The 23,895-nt window shown below is 34.1% G+C and overlaps 1 protein-coding gene across 1 annotated transcript in view; it reads left to right on the top strand.

Moving 5' to 3' along the window:
* Positions 1-23,374, top strand: part of LOC113234905 (homeobox protein aristaless-like) — a 33,620-nt gene extending 10,246 nt beyond the window's left edge. Inside the window, exons 2-5 of the mRNA XM_026470428.1 lie at positions 16,442-16,657; positions 17,156-17,201; positions 21,534-21,724; positions 22,656-23,374. Coding sequence (XP_026326213.1) covers positions 16,455-16,657; positions 17,156-17,201; positions 21,534-21,724; positions 22,656-23,070 — 855 coding nt within the window. The 5' untranslated portion in view covers positions 16,442-16,454 and the 3' untranslated portion in view covers positions 23,071-23,374. The remainder of the gene's footprint in view (positions 1-16,441; positions 16,658-17,155; positions 17,202-21,533; positions 21,725-22,655) is intronic.
* Positions 23,375-23,895: the final 521 nt, after the last annotated feature.

Below are 23,895 nucleotides of genomic sequence, written 5' to 3'. Positions count from 1 at the left end.
ACACACACACACACACACACACACACACACACACACACACACACACGCACACACACAAACACACACACACACACACACAAACATGCACGCACGCACACTATCTCTCTCTCTCTCACACACACACACACACACACACACACACGATAATTTTAATATTTTTGTAATCTTGAACGATGTAATGAGAAATGTGTTTTGATGATGATGATTAGTTGAATTATATAATTTAATACGTGTAGCGAATGAAGAGCGGTGCCTCCTACACAGGCTATGCTTAAAAGTAGGCACCAGCCACTATTGTTTATTATTATTATTAATTTACGCGGTCGCTAGCAACAACTTTCACAGTAAATTCGTAGTAGAGGCACTGTATTTGGTATTGTTACGGGGTTTATTGCCATTTAGAGCAATCTATTTAAATATGTTTATTTTTTACGAAAGTGATGAATGAATGAATTATTAAAAGCATAAAATAAAAGTAGTCGTTTGACATAATATAGTTGTGTGAGGTTGTTAGTATTTTACAAATACCCTTGTATATAGGCTAACTATTATTATTATATTACTACAACTTTACAGTCTGGGCCGCTGAGTGTCTGAGAAATAAATTTAAAGAGATTAACATTTCTGCACTAACGCCACAGTACATTAATAATAATATAAATAATAATAATACTTTATTTCGGACCAACAACAGTTATCCATACTTTGTTAGTAAAGAACTTAGGAATAAGGTTAGTATGATGCTATTCAAATGCTAAAATTACAATAAAATAAGATCATTATAAAAAAATGAAAAACAAAAAAATTATACAATTAAAATTCAAAAATAAACCACGAATTACAACATTAAATATAAAATTATAAAATTGAAAATTATAAAATTGAATTAATGAAAATGTTATATATGTTAGAAAAATATATTTATTTTTTTTAGAAAAATATATTTATTTTTTTTAGAAAAATAGTAACAGATATAACATAATACGAGGAATAAAAATTCTTCATAAAGTCTCAAATTCATTTAAGGGTCAATATAATAAGATTTTGGGTGATATTTGCCATTTACGAGGTTTAAAACTATAGAAAAACAAAAACTTTATACTAAAGGTATTATACAGCTTCTGCGTACTTGGATGACAAGAATCCATGGCAGTGACCCGTTTAGCTCTTGCAGGTAGTCTCGATCTAAGATGTTTCAACTAAATATTGTAATGATAAATGTATTTAAATATATATTTACAAAGAGCAACCAAAGTTTTAATGAATTTTTACAATAATATCTATGCAACACAAATCAATAAATTAAATAATTTGTATAGAATAATTTCTACCAAATGTACTGTTATTGAAAAATCACCAGAGTCGAATAGAATTACAAGTATTCCTGTCTTTGAGAGAGAAATTTCAAGAATTGAACATTATTAAACTACCGTCACAGTATTTACATTTCATAAATGTCATTTGTGTTAAAAAGAATGGCATTTTTTTATGAAAAATAGTGATAGACATAACATTAATACGAGGAATGAAAATAAATTGACCTTTCTTGGCAGCCGTCTTCACAAAGTCACAAATTCACGTTAGGGCAGTATAATAATAAGCTTCTATAATAAGATTCCGGTTGATAATGAAAATTTTCATTGACGAGGTTTAAAAACTATAATGAAACAAAAACATCATACTAAAGTGTTTATTCACAAAGAGCGAGCACTAGAGTTTCTTGCTCATTCTTCTCAAGGGAATCTGCGTTACGAATGAGAAGTAGAGCTTAATCAGTATGAAGATCTCAACTGTAATTTTCTTCCCTATGAAATGAAAATTATTTCACTTTGATTAAATATACACCATCGAAATCGTCGACAATAACCAACATATTTTACGTCTTTATATAACCATTTTTCATCACCAATGAAGGGATGACAGGTAGCAGTAGCGACATCAGTCACTTTATGAGTCAGGCAGACAGACAAACACTCAGCTTATCTGTACGATACGAATAATCCGAGGACCATTAACACGAGACTTAGCTTAATGGACAAAAACGCCTAATCCCAAAATTCTGAGAATCGATAACTTGGCAAACGGATATACCCCGATGGGGACATTTCCTACAAACTGCTGAATTAGTTGAGAATGAAAGTATTTTTTTGGATCTAAGTCGCGTAAATTAGTTGTTGCAAATCCACCAACCCTTCGGTCTTTCTTTTATTTTAATCATTTTATCATTTTCTTGCCATAGTTCACGTTATTTTAACAAATCGGGACAGCAGAAGTATGATTGCTCATTACGATTCAACATCATTGATGGTAAGGAATTAGAGTAACTATCTGCTAGCACTGGCTCACATAGTAGCCACGGACTTTTTAATGATATTATAAGCGCATTTGACTTCCATCTCACCTGATGGAAATTGATAGGACATGATGATTAGCATTCAGGGAATATGTCTGGTGAAATTACATTTTGCGACTTAAAGCTCTGAATGGCAAGTTGACAAGTCCGTAATTTCAACAACACCCTTACCCTTCCAAACCGGAACGTAGTAATGTTTACATTACTGATTGGCGGTAGAAAAAGGGAAGGTGACCTTCCCTGGACGAACTCTTTCACAAGGAGCTCTTCTGCTACTAAATATATGCAATTGTTTAAACTTTAATTGTATAGCCACGATAATGTTAAGAATTCTTCTTTGCGAACTCATAGTTACTGCCTCCGTGGCCGAACGGTTACCATGCCACGCAGAAGTCCAGGTTCGATTCCCGGGTCGGGAGAAATAGTTGTGTGGCCTACAATTATTTCTCTCGTTTGGGTGTAATTTGTGGTTGTCTATGTGTGTGTCCATGGCACCCGCGACCCAGGGTTTCCCTAGTGCGGGGCTATGTTGAGTGTGTGCGTTATTTAAAAAAAAAAGTTATATAATATCTCTATTTCATAATTGAGCAAATTACACTTAAAATCGTCACATTGGTTACTACTACATTGAACCCTACTACTAATTCCTAAGGCAAATTCCTCTAAGAAGAATGAGTAAGATACTCTATGTTTGCTCTTTGTAAATAGACACTTTAGTATAATGTTTTTTGTTTCACTATAGCTTTTAAACCTCGTAAATGCTAATTTTTAATTTCAACCGGAATCTTATTATAGAAGTGTCTAACACTGCGCCATAAATTAATTTGTGACTTTGTGAAGACGATTGCCAAGAACGGCCTATTTATTTTAATTCCTCGTGTTAACTGTTATGTCTATCACTATTTTTCATAAAAAAAAATACCATTCTTCTTAACATAATTTATTTTCATAAATGTTCTGTGACGCTAGTGTAAGAATGATAAATTTTTCAAATTTCTCTTTGCAATGCTTGTAATTCTATTCGACTCTGGTGATTTTTCAACATCGGTACATTTTGTAATATAAATTATTTAATTAATTGATTTGTTTTGTACAGAAATTATTGTAAATAAATCATGAAACTTTACTGATATTACTTTTATAATTAACATGCAATCGACAATTTAAGTACCTTACAGAGGCATTACTAAGGTAGATTGCAAAACACCACTTCAACCTCCAGCAAATCTGTTATAATACCACGGGGCTTGAATATAACATACGGGAATAGACTAAAAAACAGAAGCGCGAGTAATGGCGCGAACAAAGACGCTAATCCCTGGAGGCGCCGGCCCACTCCAAATCCTATTAAAATTCTGATCCGTTGCTTTATCTACTAGACACTAATGCTTTATTAGTTTTATCACGGATTTATCATATTAAATGGTAAAGCTACTTTTCCAATTCAGAGCGTGTTAAAAATGGGGTTCTATTGATTTTTATGTAAAGCATAAACGAAAACCTCTAAAAATAGCACAGGTAGTGTATTTTATTAAGTAAGTTGTACTAGTATCTATTGTAATAAAACTTTGTAAGTTTAAAAAAAACCGCAGTTCCGACAATGTGTCGCTTCCAAGAAAACAAAAATAATTTGTGACCCTCGATGAATTAAAAATAATACAAACTTCATTACTGTTCACGTGTAAAATAGTAGAGCACATACTTAAGTTGAGTTGAGCATTTTGTTAGCGTGTTAGTATGGCAACCCACTCAAAATGGAAATTAAATGTGCAATGTCGTGTCTTTATATTTGGTTTTTCAACGACTTTTTAGTCATAGCGCCATCTATGAAAATCTTATTTTCTTTTATTTTTATTTTAATGTTCATTTTATTTCAACTTAATTTTTTTTATATAATATTTCAATTTCTATTTTTTATTTTATTTTTTATTGTATTTATTTCATTTTCATTTATTTCATTACATAATATTGAACTGTAAACTAACATAGTACCAAAGGTTTCTGTAAAACTAACAAGTGGATCTATGTTGTCTTGAATAAAAAACTATTATTATTATTAAACAAATTATGTCTATGTGACGTTTTATGACTCCTATTTAAGCATAAAAAAGATATCGACTATTTTTATTCCTAGAATCTTTCAACCGCTTTCCAGAAATGTTGTTATTTTGCAGATGTGGCTTTATTACATAAAGGGTGCGAAATGTAGGGTATCAGAAACAGTATTTAATATTAACAACTTTAATACTTACAATCTACGTACAAACAGAATTTCGCCTTTTACATAAAATAATTGCAGTATCAAAAACTTAATTAAACGACGATGATGAAGTGAGATCGTTAATCAATTATTTATTTTTCTAAATAGAAAAGTGCCTGGGGTGTAATAGCGTGCGTTCCGAGGACACGTACCTACGTAACCATAATACATAATATTATCTATTCCAAAAGAATACTCTTTTACGACCTTAAGGCTTGCATTATAACTTTTTACCCGCCGCAATAACGACCCGTGTTATCCAATAGCGTATTAAATTATTACGATGTTTCCTAGTATTTATTGCTCGAGAATTAATTGAAACACTACATCGTAACCGTTCCATGTCTTGATGTAATTGAATAATTAATAAATGCTTTATTATTCACATTCCATATTCACACATTTCCAATTATGATGAACATGGAATGGTTTTCAAATTAAAAGGAACTTTTATTAAGTAATTGTTATATTCGTTGTACACAGAGATTGAACACAAAGGAAAATCGAACCAGCGCCTTAACCATACCGTGGTTGACGCTCTCAACCTTGATAATAACGCACACACACATAGCTTCGCATTAAGAAAATCCAGTATCGCGGGTGGTGTGTGTTTATACACATAGACAACCACAAATTACACCCACACTCACGAGAAAAATAAATGTAGAACATACAAATTACTCCCGATCCGGAAATCGAACCCGGGTCCTCTGCGTGGCAGCCCAGCATGGTAACCGTTCGGCCACGGAGACAGTTGATATTAATAATTGAATATCATGCTAGTCAAATATCGTGATTGAATATCACATATACTTAATATTACAATTGTTATATATTTTTTTCTGAAATTACTCCACTATAGTCTGTCGTTTTAATTGATACAAATATCCAATAAACAAAAAACTCCCTTGGATATGATTGAACTCGAACCAGTTTCTGTTGCCACTGAGGCCACCCTTAACCAAATGATAACATACCGAGTCAGCAAATCTAACGAATTTCTGGACTGGACTTGTCGCGAATTGAGAATTAATTCTAATCGCTTAACACAACTCGGGCTGATCACTCGGGACATAGTGATCAGCCCCCGTAGCATGCCGCCGCGATAAAGCTCATTTATCTACAGTTAGCTGCCAAATTCGAGTGATAAAATAGCCATTTAAAAATTTATCACAATATCTAACGTAGCGAGCACCGTGACGTCACATTTTTTTCGCATCGCAAGCGCCTCGGCCAATGGCTGCAAAAGAATATTGCAGTGCCAAATATGACCGCAAGGTCACAGCTAATTTTAAAACATGTTGACAGTTCCGCAGAGTTATTTTATCAACCTAAAAATTAACCGCGACAAACGAGATAAAAAGAATAAAAACTAACAAATAGGTATATAAAATATATTGGAAAAAGGTGAGGAGAGCATTTTTAATTCAGTTCAATACATAAGAGTAATTAGAAATACGTAAATAATAACTAATATAATGTTAAATAATAACGTAAAAACTAAAACTACAAAAAAAGTTGTTTGTCGTTTTCGCGGCGAACAACTAAGATAGCTACGCAATTCCATATCATCAAGAGTTCTTCAAAATGTATAACAATAGTTTATTACCAAATAAACAAAAGAACGAATGATTCTGGTGCGGTATCTTACTGATTCAGTATTCGCTATAACAAAAAAATTAATAATGGCAACATAGCTTTATCACACATTGCGTGTGATATACTGCCAGGTTACGGCCACAGCTATCGGATGTATTTACAATAACCAGAAATCAGATTGACCACAAGTCTGCAGACACAGTGATCAGAAACCAGTTGTGTTTAAATCAGTGTGATCAGAAATCGGTTGTGAGGCCGGAGGTGGCTGTAAGGAGGATTAAGGCCACTCGTGGGGCGTTTACCCTGATTCAGTTCTAAACAATTTTATTATGAAATCAGTTACTTGGGTACCATTACGCGTGTTTATCAATATAAATCAGTTTAAAGATGTATGTGCATTTTATGTGTAGTAGTTGTATTTTACCAATTCAATCACATTTTCACGTATACAGTGAATTGGCGACAGGAATAGAACCAGCGACATTTTCGATTTTTAAATAATTATTGACCAAATGACTAATAGTTAACGAGGCAAATGAACTCGATACCGCTATTCTGAATGGTAAAAAGCGAACTATGTGCCGATTATTCGCTCGACGGACTCCATTAGTGGGTAACAATCGCTAAGATTCCAATATTCGCAACCACCGGACCGTTAAAGTCTACATCTTGATTGCTTTATTTAATTTACTCAATATTTTTTCTCCGTTTAGCAAAGACGAATCGGTTGGTAAATTTGATTTTTTATTTGTTTAAGGAGCTATGAATTTCACGTGACGCCATTATGGTCGTTTGGACAGGTGGTATCATATAACAGTAACATGCAAAATGAATTATATCACTTGTTTTTTTTTAAAGTGTGCTGTTTACATGCTACAATTACCACTATTAAATATCCAACGATACTTCGGGGGGAAAAAGGCATAAAAGCCAAACTACAAAATTTACAAGACATGTGCTAAACATATATTTATAAACGTTCATACCCTTTTTATTTTTATAAATTTTCTTAGTTTTTATGTTAGTAGCAGTAGAGCAGTAGAGCAGTAGAGCTTCCTTGTGAAAAAGTTCGTTCAGGAAAGTACTGCCACCTTTATCTATTTCTGCCGCCATGCAGTAATGTGAGCATTACGTGAAAATACAGGCACATGGGACTTGTCAACTTATGTCCCCGGGTGACGGGCGCAGTGGTAGAGCCCCTCAAAATTTTGCGATTTAAAAGCTTTGAGTGGCATTACAACTGCTATGGATAGGCGTGTCGCTTACTACCAGGCGCATGACTTGCTCGACCCGTCACTTGGTACCATAAAAAAAATACGTTAACGTAAAAATTAACTTTTTGGGCAAGAAAACAGATGAAACAGACCGAGAGAATTTGAAAATGTAACAGATTGGTTTTTACAACCTTTCTTCCTCGAAATATATATATGGTCGACAGCACGGCTTCAATCCTCAGATTTAACTTTAACTTTTCGCCAATTATGACAAAAACGTATCGAAGTCCAGAAGTAAAGCTGAGAAAATATATAATTAAAATAATAATTCAGTCATTTATAGCCGTATAATTTGTTATTGTTATTGCATTTACTAGCGATTGCAATGCGTGTTAAATTACATAATGCATTTCTTACTCATGTTTATTAATATATACTCAGCCTATTGTCCGTGGGAATGAAAAGTAAACAATTACTAGAAATGTGGAAATTGTTGGAAATTGCAACATTTTAGCACTGCACAAGTTATTTGCTCTACAGACAAATGTACGTAGAAATCATTGAACATAATGTTTTTTTTTTGGGAACTCATATAAAGTTCACGGATGCACAAAGATTTGGAGTTTCTGAAAACGGGAAACTTCTAAAAAGGAGGAAACTACATTACTTCGGGCATACCACTTGGATTAAAAATACTCTCTACTGCAACTCATTCTGCAAGGAAAAGTCCAAAACCACATGGCTCTAAAATCTTGTTCACCTTGTGTGGTTCAACGAGCCGCAACTTCACGGATCGAAGTAGCTATAATGATAGCCGAGCTACGCTAAGAAGACGATGAAGTCCACGAAACCCTTTCAAGGTCTAATTCTCCTCTTTAGAGTGGTTAGACACGGCGACATTTACCAGCGATGCAAACTACACTTGCGATTTATAGATGATTGCATCGAAGCAAATGAGCGACTTCATCGAAACAAACACGCGATGGCATCGATGCATTCGCATGTTAATCCCAAGTGTAGCCATGCAATCGCGCGTTTGTATCGATGCCGTCCCACGCTTGTATCGTTACTTAAAATCGCACGTGTGCATAAAGGTAGACGAATAGCGACTGTATCGCGTTTGCATAGCTGTTAAAAGAAGCCGTGTGTAACCGCTCTTAGAATGCACACCAAGCTTGCCAAGGGATGTACATGACTTAATATAGTACTGCGACCCAAGTTAACAATGGAATCTACTTTGCGGTCATAGTACAGAGCATGACGTAGTTCGCGTTTGGCTGCGCGTGCGCTTGTGCCGTGGCAGATGCGCGCGCAGGTGGCGTCACGCTACGCCATACCGCCACGAATACCAGAATCTAATGATTTGTAAAATTTTATTGTTTTGTTTCTAAGCGGTAGAATGGAATTACATTGATTCGTACATGTTAGAAAGTCTGGTTATTTTACAATATAGGCCGGAGAGAGAAGCTGACAAACAAATTAGTTTAAACGATTTTAAAGTGATGTAACAAACTAATTTGAAAGCTGTGAAATATTGAAAACACGAAGTCATCGAGCATATAACCAGAAATAGAGACGAAATAAAGGCCATATATTCCTGGTAACACATTAGCGATACAGCTCTTATAAATATCAACTCTCGTTTGCACTGAAATATAGACAGACCAAGTACTGACCTGTGTGTACGTCTCCGTATATTATATCCAAAAAATATTCTGTATTTATTGTAATAAAGATAATGTCTCTAACAATGCCGTGCTGTTCTATTCGGTGGTGTGGGAAAAACAGCAAAACATCTAAGTACAAAACAAACGGAATCACATTTCATCGGTAATTAAATATTAAATATGTAATTTTGCTTCTCGTCGATTTTTTTGTTTTTGTTTGCTGGTCGATTTGAAGTGAAACAGTTGACGACACCCATTAACGACACCCGTCAATTGTTTTGAACTCGGGCTAGCCAATCGGAGCGCAGTTGGCACGGTAATAATATGACAGAATAGTTTTCAAACAAATTAAATGACATTTCGCCTTTATTTCTGGTTACATACTCGATGCACGAAGTGTACGAAATTATTAATGTTCTTATCCTATTTTTAGAGGAAGAGAAACGTTAGCACGTTTTCGGCAAATACATCGTAAGAATTGAATTTAGCGTAATGATTGTTAAAGCATGTAAAGCTGATAAACAAAGACAAGTTTAGGGTATTTTAAAATTCTTATAGTACTTTATCTTTCTTTCTAGAACTAAAAACATTTGACTCAAAATAAAGCATGTTCCTCTTAACAATAAACAAAAATATTTGGGTTTACTGAAATGAAAGGATAGAAGGTTTCTACATTACTCAGTTGTTGTTTGGCCATAAAGTGTGGAAAGTATATTTTTGGGAAAAGACTGGGAATCATTGTGCTTCCGCATTTAGTTTTGCTCATGCTGTATATAAAAAAAACATACAAGTCCGTCACTGAGAGAAATCGAAACAATTTGAATTAAAAACGCTTGTGCTAATTTTTTTTACGTGCCACCGCAATCTCAATTGTCGCCACCGTCATCTATATACTAACGTGCTTTGCTCGCCAATCACAGTTTCAAAGAGACGGTGATACCACCAGTATATGTATCTCTGTCGTAAATAAGGCTACATTTCCAAAATGACAACTTTTTAGAAGAAAGTTTTAAAGATTCTACGAACGAAATTAATCGGTATTTTTTTTTTGTTTATATTGCCTTTTTTGTAAAGTTGGTATAACGTCTGGCACGGTATGCTAGAAGACGTCGGTTCGAATCCGGCCGGATCGAAGGAATTTTTTCTGAGTGTTCGATCTTTACATTAATAATTATCACAAACAACAATTTTTGTTCCATGACTTTTGATAATTCGTCAGATTTCACTTCCATACAAAAAGGAAAGTATTTATTTTAAATAGATCGCTCTAAACGATGATAACTCTGTGCAAAACGCAGGAGTCGTTGGAGAGGACGCTTACACGTTTGAACTTACAAACTTACTATTAAACACAGACTGATCTAAAAAGTGTCAGATAGTACATAAAAACAAAAAGTTTATTTTTGAAAATTAATCGATTTTTATTATATTGGTTTATTTTTGGTAAACGTATCATGTTTTGTCAAAAGCCAAGGAACAAAAGTTATTGTTTGTGATGGTATTACGTAATCTAGTCCGGCAAATCACTTTGCCGGGCTAAATTACCTAATACCATCAGGTATTTTAAAAAATGTATAGGAGAGTCATACAATTTCACATAATGTAAACTTTGTTTCATGTAATTCGTATTAATTTAATGATTTTCATGTGATAAGACTATTAATTACATGTGGCTTTATTATATATTTAGAATATGATTTTTTAAAATTACTATTATTAGTTTTTATGGGTAAATCCCTCAGAACGGGAAAGAACTAAAGCCCACTTTCAATTAATCCCCTTCACTTACAATAAATGTCAATTATTATCAATTTGATTATACCGTTTTATAAAAAAACAACAGACAATAACATCTCAATGAAAATAAAAATAAAAATAATATCAAAGTGATATGCCCCAATTCCGCTACCTGTAGAACACTGTTTTAAACAAAAGTTTTGCAAAAAGAGTGCTACTTGTTTTCGAAAATCCCATGTATTTTACTTTTATTACAAGCAAAGAGATTACACATAAGTCTTATATTAAACTACCTTACAAAAGTTTGCATAACAAAGTGCCTACAATCGTCAAATGAACCATATCATTGACTGAAACGCAATTAAGTCCTCGCTTAATTGGCACTTCCATAATAATTAACCATTGCTAATTACTACTTGGCCAATCGAGTGGTTATCGATCGGTGTTATTGTTTGTTTATGAAGTTTTGTAATGGCAGTCTAATCTGTTTCTTAATTAAGTTTATTTGGAACTTGCTTGTATAAACTAATAAGTACGTGAATTATATTGTACGTACGTAGATATTATACGTAGATTTTTAATTATAGCATATTCTGTTTCCAAATGAAGGCACACGCTCTTTCGATTATATAAAAAAAATATTTTTCACCTCACTAGCTTAGGAAAAGCTTTCTTTCTGCGCGCAAAGGCGTTTTTTCCACGGTAACGTGGGAAAGGTTTTTGAAATTCGAACTTGACGATGGACTATGGTGCATCCAACTTTTTCTTTCGATGAAAAAAAAAACTTTTTACATTACATTATTATTTACGTTATATAAATCCGTTGGTATATTTTATTCTTATTATTGTTGACATTAAATCGAGAACGATAACCTTGTTTATTTGTTATTATTATTTATATTTCAATAATTACACAAAATTATAAGAATAAAAATTGATGAAGTATAAATTCAGAACACATCCGAAGATAAGGTTTTTCTTTTGAATAAAAAAAAATAGTGGCATGTTCCGAAACGCGATTCGTCTAATATATCATTTTTGCATAATGTACATAGGACAATGTGTTTAAAATTAGGTGTTTAGTAGATTTAATTCCATATATGTATAAACGTCAGCACAGCAAGCTACACATTGACGGATGCTCGAATCGGATGTTCGCATATTGCCTCCGTTGCACTGGAGGCGATATTCGAATAAAAGCTTGATGTGCTGTAGGCTGTACGTGAAGGATCGTTGAATTGTAAATTGTGAACAATTAATCAAATAACCAACAAAGTAGTCATGATGTGGTGTACTTTACACATCAGAGTTATAAATTCTTACTTACCCACGTATTAACGCAGAAAAGTATCATAATAGCTTTCTTACAATGTTATAAGACTATCTACGAATAGATTTACACTTGAGTGATTTTTATTACGAAAACGAAATCTTTCTTTTGCTGTGAAATTATGCAATTTTGGAAAAAAACTTTCCGGTAGACAACGGATCGGTAGCTCGACTTGATAGTTCTGTTATATGAAAACATTTAAAATAACAAAAATATTAGACCATGGAGTGGATACATGGCTGAGTGAAGAAAAACTTTCATAGATTTCTCACAGATGGCGCAACGGCAAAAAGGCGTTAAAATTAAGAATCTCAGCACAAAGCACTAAAAAAACAGACTTCAAAATTTCGTGGAATTACATATATTTGCCAAGTTTTATTTAATCGGTTACCAGAAAGTACGCATCAACATCCTCTAGTTTGCCATCCTTACAGGTAGAACGTTTTCTCAAATTTAAATGAGACCACTCCCGAGGCACCCTCTTTACAACAAAAATCATCAACCCGTAGTTATCGCGTAACATACATACCAAAAAAAGAAGTCATTTAAAAACAAAGATCTGCAACTAGGACTCAGAAATTCGTAAGATCTGCTGATTCGTTCCGTAGCTCAGTTGAGAGAGCGTCAGCCACGATATGCTGAAGGGAATTCGATGTCAACAGGATCGAAGGAATTTTTCTTAGTGCTCGATCTTTGTATTAATAATTATAACAAACTTGTGGAGTAATTTCACAAAAAATATAATACCATAGCAGTAAAATATCGTCATATTCAATAGACTTACTTCCAATATTAGACCATCCTGATTATTTAAAGTAAATTGAGTTCCAAGGCAAGTTTAGAAATTAAATTTTCTTACATAGTAAGTGAAATCTCGCAGAGTCAGAAGTCTTCAAGTCAGAAGTCAGAGTATTTGTATCCATGGCTTATATTATAATGTTTGCCATCGCGGTAAAATTATTTACCAATCGGCGTAAGTTACACACCGGTTGTTGCCCAGGGTGTATCAGACGTACAGGAATTTATAAAACATTTAATGCGCTAAAAAATAGATTAATGCTTCCTGTATCTAGATTAACCCTTCATTCCTCTAGCCCATACATCATGTCCATAAAAATTTATAATAAACTGCCTGATGTACTGAAAATTGAAACCAAGGATAGCATTTTTTTTTTAACCTAAAAGATTTCGTATTTTCTTGTATCATATTCATAGATTTCTCGTAGAAGGCCCTACGGCTAGAAAGTCGTTAAAAACCAGATACAAAGATCCGACTTGCTAATAAATAAATGTTATTTTGATATTAATGAATTCCTGAACAGAACCTTTTAATAAAAATAAACTCAGTACAGAGTACTAAAAAACCAACCTCAAAAGTACATAGGATTACATCTATTTGCCAAGTTTTATTCAAATATCCCCTAGTTCGCCACTATACAGGACTTGATACAGGAGATAATAAAAATCGGTTCTCACTACTCAAAGTATATTGAGAGAAAAACGCCTTGAATTGGAGAATAGCAAAATCAACCATTAAAATAATTGCTCCTTAAGTAAAATTTAGGCGCTATTTATAAAAATGAATGTTCATGCGTAATCAATCACCCTTAGAGGTGGATGATTTTCTTCAAAATGAAATGGGACCACTATGGGACGTACCCTCTTTCCAATAAAAAAATAATCATGAAAATCGGTTCACAAATACCGGAGTTATTGCGTAACATACATACAAAAAAAACATACAGTCGAATTGAGAACCTCCTCCTTTTTTTGAAGTCGGTTAAAAAGGTAAATACGAAAACAGCCCACTTACACTCTTCACTTCTACTTTGTTGCGCCCGAGAGGGTCTATAAAATACTATGTATACCATTGTGGAATGCAAATAAACATATTGAATTGAATTCAAATTCAAATTCGTGTATTCGCTTTGAATAGGGTAGGGTAAATTATAAATGGTGTTAAAATTATTGATGGTAAAATTCACGCAAAATAATAATAAACAACTAAATAATGCATTATTAAATTAAATTAATTGATACAGGATATGCTGTAAAGATTAGATAAATAAATAATTGTAAAGAAATGATGCAATTAGTCTTTTTATTTCATAAAATCGTCAACTGAGTAGAACAAATGATCTAAAATCCCTTACACAATTCTTTTTTAAAACCGATTAATGGAAGAGGCTTAAAGCGATCTGGTATATGATTAAAGAATTGGTAAGGAATGGTGGTACGAAAGGAATGGTACGCGATGCAGTGGAAGCTCAAAGAAGAAGATTTAAGAAAATATTGTATTATTAACTGGAATTCCCTGCCTGCGTCTATTTTTCCGAGTACATACAACCCGAATATTTTCAAGGTGCGATTGAATAGGCATCTCCTGGGCGAGCTCGTACCAACGTAGACCTCATCTTTGCTCTAGGGCTAGGTAGTGGTCAAGAGTTCGTCCATTTTTAATTAAAAAAAAAAAAAAAATTAAATACCAAGTAACGGGACTAACAAGTCGTGCGCCCGGTAGTAAACGACAGTAACAGTTGTAGTGACACTCAGAGTTTGCAAAGATCTGACGGGCACTGCGTCTGTCACCCTGAGACATAAGTTGACAAATTTCATATGCCTGTAAATTCACCAGCACCCTTGACCCTTCAAAATCGGCACGCATTAATCCTCATCTGCTGCTTGTCGGCAGTAATAGATAAGGTGGCAGTTCTTGCCTGGACCAACTCATTCACAAAGAGCTCTACTCCTACTAAAATTGTCAAATCCCGCATTGAGGTAGGACGAAAGACTGCTAGAAAACTTTCCCTAGGGAAGAGCCGGGTCTAGAAAGGAGACGTTTAATAACACCACGTATAAGCGTTACGTTTGTACAACGTTATGTGAATCGTAAAACGAATTACGACTAAATAATATTTTTACGACTTATTGTGTTCTAAACAATAGGTTATTAGAAGAAATTTGAAAATCCAATAACACGGGTAGTAATTAAGGATATTATGAATATTTTTTATTACAGTGCGTAAGTTCGCAAGCCAAGTGTATCGAGCCGTGACATTGGCGAAAGCATTTTTTGTTCTCGAAGAAAAAAAAAATATTTCCAAGTAACGTAGATAGATTGCTAAGTCGATAGGTTCGCCCCGTTTTTCTTTTGTAGACTATTATAAATTATATTATTAAAATAAATTTTAATATATATCACATGTTATAACCTCCTTAATATAAACATAATATTAAATACAACGTGCTTAGTAATAAAATATTTTTTCAACATAATTCCGACAATGATTGGTATAAGTCATGCAAAAGGTATGGTATGGTAGGTCTCTAGATAAACTAACTGGTAGATTTATTTTGGTAATAAAGAGGTAAATTATTAATTAATTGTTATCGTTAAGTACTTAGGTAGATAGTTTACAATAACTGTTATTATATATACATTTTTGTCATACGAACAAATCGTGCACATGATGTTAAGCTACAGGCCTGTCCGTAGTAGTTGCAGAGCCACTCAGAGCTTTATTTTAAATCGCAAAGATATAAGTTAACAAGTCACATGCGCCTGTAATTCCACCATATTATTTAGAGTCATTTATATTTTATCTTGTTTGTTTTTTTTATTCATCCACAGCAACATTTTTTTAGCCTTATTTTCCAGCATGTATTCCTCTTAGGGGTCCCGTCCGTGTATATACCAATTAATAAAGATAGATCCATCAATTCTTCCTTACCAACTTGCCCGCTCACTAACCTTCACATATATATATTTCCCATTATACACAATGGGAATACAACAAGCATATATCTTATCCCTTGTACCGCATCTTTGCGGATGTTTGCATATTGTAATTTAGATGGGAAACCCGATACATGGTTAATTGCGTATGACGCGAGGGCCCTCATTATTGCATTAACGTTCAAATTACAGCGTCCGTCAGGAATCTATCGGTTTTTAACGTTTTTTTGTCCATCACAACATATATTTCTTGTAATTTCCTTTATTAAATTAATGTTCATATGTTAGGGAATATAATATATAATTTCATAAAATAAAAAAAAATTACAAAGCAAGCACTAAATATATAAAACAAAACGTACTTATTTTTATGATTACTTTATTACACTTTCTCTTCTTAGATTCGTTTTAGTAACAAAAGCAGTAAACCTCCTTGTGAAAGAGTTTTTCCAGGGAAGTACTGCCACCTTACCTATTTTTTACATATGAAATGGTTGTGAGATGTTGACAAAACGAAATCAATAAAAAAAACATTTCCTACACAGGATATTGCCAACAATGGGCGTCTCTGAACCTGGTTCTTCCACGACCCCAGACCTGCCTCCCCACGATCCTGAACGCCCCGGCTCCGGCAGCGGAATGGACGACGAAGATCTACCACGCCGGAAGCAGAGGCGGTATAGGACTACTTTCACAAGTTACCAGTTGGATGAGCTGGAAAAAGCTTTTGGAAGGACGCATTATCCGGATGTTTTTACGAGGTAAGTTTATATATTGGAGTACCTATTAAGAATAATCAAGACCGTTTTGTCCATATATCTATGAAAATAAACAAACTACACCAAGGCTGCTCACACATTCTAAGTATATTTGACAAAATAAGTCGTAAGTCATATACATGTATATGACTTACGATTAGTAGTAATAGTTACAATTTCTCTTGTTAAACATTATTTCTCTTAATTTAGTTTATTGTTTATTTTAGATTTTCAAAAATAACGCGCTATGGTGTTGTTCGATGAGTGTAGCCACTTACGTATAAACCCGTTAAAGGGATTGCAGTAGGTAGGTTACACTTAAGAACGATAAATGTATACAATTTTGTGTTGGAAAATAAATGAAAAAAAAAAACATGGAGCCGCTACTGTCTAACTGAATTTATCCTAATCGTTTTTCTAACGTTTGTTAGAAAAACGATTGTTTGATTGTTGTTGAACGTGTTGTTTTTCAATGAATTGAATGTTTCTCCTTTGTTACAGAGAAGAACTTGCTCTAAAAATTGGCCTAACAGAAGCTAGAATACAAGTAAGTATTCATAACAATGCCACGTTTCTTTACAATCCATAAGCAATGCCAATTTTACCTCTCAATAATCACAAAACACACTCGCCATATGAGGCAATATAGGTATTTAAACGGAGACATAAACAGGGCTTACAGCGACAAAAAGTCGCACTTTAGGCCCCCCGCAGACGCGCAACTGGACGCCTTCCTCCCGCCACACACCGCACGGCTGGAGACGGAATGTTTACACATTCCGTTTTAATAATAGATATTTTGTTTGCGTTCATTTTTAATTCTATTATAGAAATTAAAGATTAGACCGGACACTTGATTTTCATAAGAGGCTCATCGATTTAATAGGTTTTATTTATAGAAATCATAAATTATAATATTGACTGACACTATTTATACATTACGAAACACATAAATTTTCCGCTCGCATTATTTTAAAGGTCTTCTTCAATTGGTACATGAGTATAAAAATTTAATTACTATCTCCAATTACGCATTTATAAAATCGTCCACAGCGCGTCTCGTAAATTATTACAATAATGTAGCAATAAATAAATGCTCTAGAAAGTTTAAGTAACGACTTGTACAGCCAATAAAATGTGTACTGCAGTTATGAAAACTCTTGGAATCGTAAAGTTGACATTTCTCTCTGGTCGCAAATGGACCATAATAAATACCGGACTGTTTAAAAAATTCCCTTAGTCTTTTTTTCACAATTCTTTATCTCCATAAGATTACCTGACACGTCTTAGTTGTAGGCAAATATAAATCACCTTTAGGTTATTGGTGTTAACTAATTAAAAAAGCCTATGTTACATAACAACAAGATGTTGGCCATTTTATGGTAATATTAAACAGAACTTAGAGCGTTTTAAGTAATTCAGTCATCTGCAAAGACTATCACATTGGGTGGGAATGTTTTTGTACGTATATGAGCAATTCTTGACAATTTCTAAACGAACTGAAGACTATTGAAAATTATAACAACAAAATAGCTGTCATGTAAATTAAATTTAATTGTGCAAACTCTTTATCTCAATAATCTCAGCATAGAGTACCTCCTAAAAAACCGACCTCAAAAGCTCGTGATATCTGTCTATTTGTCAAGTTTTATGAAATCAGTTACCGGAAAGTAAGCGAATCCGGATTCATCTCCTAGTTTGCCACGCTTACACGCTTGGAATATTTCCTTCAAATTTAAATATTGACGTATTCTCCTTCCAACAAAAATCATCAAAATCGGTTCACAAATTCGAAAAAAAAAAACAAAAAGGACTTATCGCGTAACATACATAGAAAAATATACAGTCAAATTGAAAACCTCCTCCTTTTTTGAAGTTGGTTAAAAAGTGTTTAGTATAATAGAAATCGATATAGGCACACAGTAGAGAAAATTGTCGATTCCCGTGTGCCTGTAGTTTCACAAGGACCCTCAACCCTTCAGAATAGGAACACTGTAATACAATGTAATACAATATAAAGGAATAGCTTTGGCGGCAGTACAAAGAGCTTTAAAAGTATTTATGGATATGAGAAAATTCACATAAGGAAATGGTAATTTTTCATAGCGACTTCATAAAGTTTCCACGGTGTAGTGCCATATAGAGTCACACGGAGAAACCACGCGGTTCCCGTATTGGTCTAACGACGCCTTAATGATCGCTTAATCACCGCGTACGCAACTCTGCGACGTTTTTATTATAGTACTACCGATGTATTGTGATCTGCGACTTTTTGAAAAGTCGCTCTTGCTGTAAACGCCACAGCGATATTGGTTTATAAGTTATGCAGGACATATGAATTCAGTAAACAAAGAGTTTATACAGGGTTTTTTTATAATATCTAGTCACGGGACGAACAAGTCGTGCGCCTGAAGTAAGCTACATGCTTGTTCATAACAGTTGCAGTGCCACTTAGAGCTTTAAATTAAAGATCTGAGGGCCACTGCCACCGCGTCCGTCAATTTGAGATACAAGTTGACAAGTCTCTTGTGCCTGTAATTTCACCAGCACCCTTACCTTTCAACTTTCACAAGCTCTACAGCTACGGGTTAGTTGTAATATACTAACAACATCGGATTAACTAACATCATAAACAAAAATTTTTGTTTCATTATTGAGTTTTAATAATTCATCAGATATTAGTTTCGCACAAAAATAAAAATATCTAAATAGATCACTTTAAATGGTGATAACTCGGTGTGGTAGCGAAAGAAAGTACACATCCCAAAAATTATTTTTATGAATGTCAGCACTCGGTGCAAAGTGACAGTACAACAAAAACTTAAAAGTTTCTTTTTGGTAAATTTATTAAGTTTCGTAAAACACCAAAGAATAAAATGTGTTGTTTATTATGTTACAAATATAGTCCCGCGAGGTTTTTGTCTTTTATTAATAACCCTGAGTATAATCAATCGCCTTGCTTAGGTATTATGTCTCGATTACTATCTAAGCTAAACCTGTATAGTATATTTTTAAAGTTTCGATCTATTAACTTACTCTTTTTGTCAGTTGATAAAAAAGAAAATTACTATAGACATTGACTAACAGTTGCTTGTGAAGATTATTTTGTCACAGATCATTTTAAATTGGCTGTACAAATAAAGTCCCAGTTGCGGTGAAACTCAAATATATGACATTGTTGACAATTGTCGAGTTTCTTTTTGTCGTATTAAAATTATCGCTTAAATATGCGGGCGTAATTACAATGTCGGGCTTTGTTGACACTTACTGAGAGAAATTATAGTGTTTGCAATTTCAATACTCATATAGAATTATACACTAACACAGCCATCGTGTAACATAACTTTTGGTAGCATAATATTATAGAAAAATGTTGTAGGTGGGTGTTATTTTTTATTTTTGCATTTTATTGGTAGTCATCTTTATAGGCATAGAGAGGTAGGTTAAGTAAATAACTATTGCAATAATTATTTTCAACCTTAAAAGCCATACCTAATGCACTACGTTGATTGAGCCAGATCAATCAAGTATCTACTAAAAGAAATCCGATTAAGTTTTACATTTGTTTGTCATATCGATTGGATTATGAAACAAATTCTTAAAAAGGTTCCGATACTGTTTTGACAGTATTGATTTCTGTTTATTTGAGCAGCAAGAAAGAGTAGCTAGACCACTGAAACTTTGTTTTTATGGCTGTCATAGTTATATTTACATCGCTAGTAGAACTCCTTGTGAAAGAGTTTGTCCAGGGAAGTACTGCCAACTTATCTATTTCTGCAACCAAGCAGTAATGTCAGCGTTACTGTGTTCTGGTTTTGAAGGGTAAGAGTGCTGGGGAAATTACAGACATATGGGACTTGTTAATTTACGTCTGCGCAGTGGCAGTGACCCTCAGACCTTGGCGATTTAAAGCTCTGAGTGGCACTGCAAGTGTCATGGACAGGCGTGTAGCTTACCATCAGGCGCACGACTAGTCCGTCCCGTCTCTTAATATTATGTAAAAAAAAGCTACATACATGGTGGGTATTTACATAATCTCGCAAAACTACACATTAGTACAAGTTGTTATGTATATAACATAATGTTATATATTGATTCGAAATATGATGTTCCCTTTTTGTCTTTAAATAAAAAGAAACCCGAAAATTTGTACAACTGTTCAACAACAATTTATTTGTTTTCAACTTTTCGTTATCCTGACCACAAAAACAAAGTTTTTGTAGTGAAATAAAGTTCATTGATATTTTTATGACAGAACCAAACAAAAAATTATATTGATAACACAGAAACAAAAATCGTATTACATGGTATATACGTAATATTATGTAATAGCCAGCAAAGTACGGCCGTCGTTAAGGTATATACTAAATGATAAATTAGTTTCGTAATAAACTTACATTTTTAACAAAATAGGCGTCGTGTCGCACGATTAAGTTACATATCAATCAACCTTAAAGCCCTTTGTAAATTAATATTTTTTTGTGCAACGTTCCCATATTGAAACCGGTTTTTCCCTAAAAGGACTGCATTAGTTGTTCATACGCAACACGTACGCGTTCTTGTAATTTTTATTCAATTACATTCAATAGCAAAATTGCTGATTTACAATTCATTAGAACGTACCTTGTATGGAGAAGGACAGTTACCTATTATTAGACGGTAATTAGGTATCATGTTGTTAGTTCAGTAGATACTTATCTCGTTTATTAAAATTAATTATAAAAATAATAAAAAAATGACACGTGAAGTTGCCCTAGGGAAAATAAACAATTTTTTTTGTTTATATAGTTTCAACGTCATTTATAATATTTTTACTACTATCTTAATAAGCCACATTAATATTCTTACAAAAAATCCAATTTAATAATATTTTTTAAAGGTATGGTTCCAAAACCGGCGTGCGAAGTGGCGCAAACAGGAAAAGGTGGGGCCACAAGCACATCCTTATAGCGGGTATTTAGGAGCAGGCCAACCACTACCCATGGCCGCACCGCTCACCGCCCCGCCACATCCTTTGAGTCAACTTGGATTTGGTTTGAGAAAGCCTTTTGACAGCCTCGCCAGTTTTAGGTAAGTCGAAGGATTTTTTTTATTATACAAAACGACATGCCTGTTCATAGCAGTCCCAGAGCTTTAAATCCCAAAGATATATAGAAGCACTGCTACTGCGGCCGTCACTCGATATAAGTTATTAAGTCCCATGTGCCTGTAATTACCAGCACCTTTACCCTTCAAAACCGGAACGCAATAATGCTCACATTACTTCTTGGCGGCAGAAATAGCTAAGGTGGCAGAATTTCCCTAGACCAACTCTTTTACAAGGAGCTCTACTGCTACCAAAAACTTTACTTAGTAATTCATTAAATACCAAGGCTTTTTACGGCTTTCTTGCCACGATATAGGCATAATTCTCCAGATATGCCAAAGCAGGTTGGTTCATCAATACAAAATATAAGTCATCATGTATTCAATATAGCAATTGTCAATATTATAGGCAGCCTACGTGATAAAAAAGTAAAAGAAAAAACCAGCCAAGACCATGGGACATGTAAAGGGCCCGAATCGTTGGTTTGTTTGCAAAAACAAATATATACGCGATTTAGATTTTAGATTTCCAATAACTTGACGGCTTCCGTGCTTGAGTGGCTTGCATACCGGTTTTCATTGTATCGCCACCTCTGAAGTCCCGGGTTCGACGCCCGGCTGAGTCAATGTAGAAAACTAACTTTCTATATTCTCGCGAATTTGGGTGTTTATGGTACCGTCATTGTTTCCCATTTCCATAACACAAGTGCTTTGTGTTATGGAAATAGTTGGTCTAGTATTAAGTATGCACACGACTATTTCTTCAATTATCATCAGGGGATCGTTTGTCTGTCTGAAAGTCGGCCAGATATTCAGATCGGAAAAAATAGTTCATTTCCAAATGTATAAAAATCTAAAGCGAAAACCTACGAACTCGATAAACTCTGTATCAGCATTTCTTTTTGTTTTTTAACAGGTACGCGAGCGCACCTCTATTCGGCAGTCAATACCTATCACCGTTATCTCGTCCGCAACTCTTTGGTGCCCCGCTCTACGCCACTTCTCCTGCTCACTTCCACTCTTTGTTCGCCAACTTGACCGCTCCCGAACCGCCACGCCTGTCACCTGAGCGATTATCACCAGAACAACTGAGATTGTCACCTGAAACTCGATCTCCAATAGAAGCTAATAGAGCAGGGATCCGTGAAGCGACCAGATCGACTCGTTCGCCATCCATTTCCCCGCCAATATCGCCTGGAAGTGAATCTTTGCCGCCACAGTCGGCAATGGACGATGTTAGAAGCTCTAGTATCGCGGCTTTGCGAATGGCTGCTAGGGAGCACGAGCTGCGATTAGAATTATTGAGGCAAAGAGCTGATCTAATTTGTTGACAAATGATTTGAAGCTCATAATGGCGTTCTATCGAGGGATGTACAACTTAAAATCTATAGCGAGTGAAAACAATACAACGCTCGATTGGTTATGTGTAATAAATAGAGCAAGACAATTTGGTCAATTGTTATTTTTAGTTTTGATAGCTGTAAATTCTTGGAAATAATGACATGCGACCCGGATTGGAGATATAAGAATCATCTTCAAACATTTAACTAGACAATAAAACAGTGATATTTTAGATACAATAAGTTCTAATTTCTAAAACCAATTATACTTTTCGAGAGGTAAAAAAAAATGGTTTTATTAAATTTAAAAACTACGTCTTTGTAAATAATTAGGTGTTAATTTGTTAGTATTTTGGGGTATTTAGGTAAATTATTCTCTTATTATTTTCCGTCCATTACGTATGTAGAGATTGGTACAAAGTTATAAATAGATATCTACGTAATAATATGTATATTATCAATAAAATACTATAATAAATCAATTTGTTTTACTTATATCCTTCGCAAAAGAAATGTAGTCTCAATTCAAGACTTGTACTGCTGATTATAACATTTGCCACAAATAAATAAACTATAATATAAGTTAGGTAAAATTCATATTAGTTTAAGTTTATACATTTTTAATGTAAAGTTATACCACTATATTCATTTTTTTTTTCACCTCCTTAGCTCTGGTAGACATTCTTTGTCATTAGAAATCTGCACGCAAAAGTGTTTATTGCACGCTAGTGTGAAAAAGGTTTTTGCAATTTGAACTTGACTATGGACTTATTGTTGACATTAAATTGACAATGATAACTTAAAACTCGTCGAAGA

This window comes from Hyposmocoma kahamanoa, unplaced genomic scaffold (assembly GCF_003589595.1).
Source record: "Hyposmocoma kahamanoa isolate Upper Pololo Valley unplaced genomic scaffold, ASM358959v1 102, whole genome shotgun sequence".
NCBI classification, from domain to species: Eukaryota; Metazoa; Arthropoda; class Insecta; order Lepidoptera; family Cosmopterigidae; genus Hyposmocoma; species Hyposmocoma kahamanoa.
The sequence above is the reverse complement of the archived record's forward strand: the minus strand, read 5'-3'. Positions and strand labels throughout refer to the sequence as shown.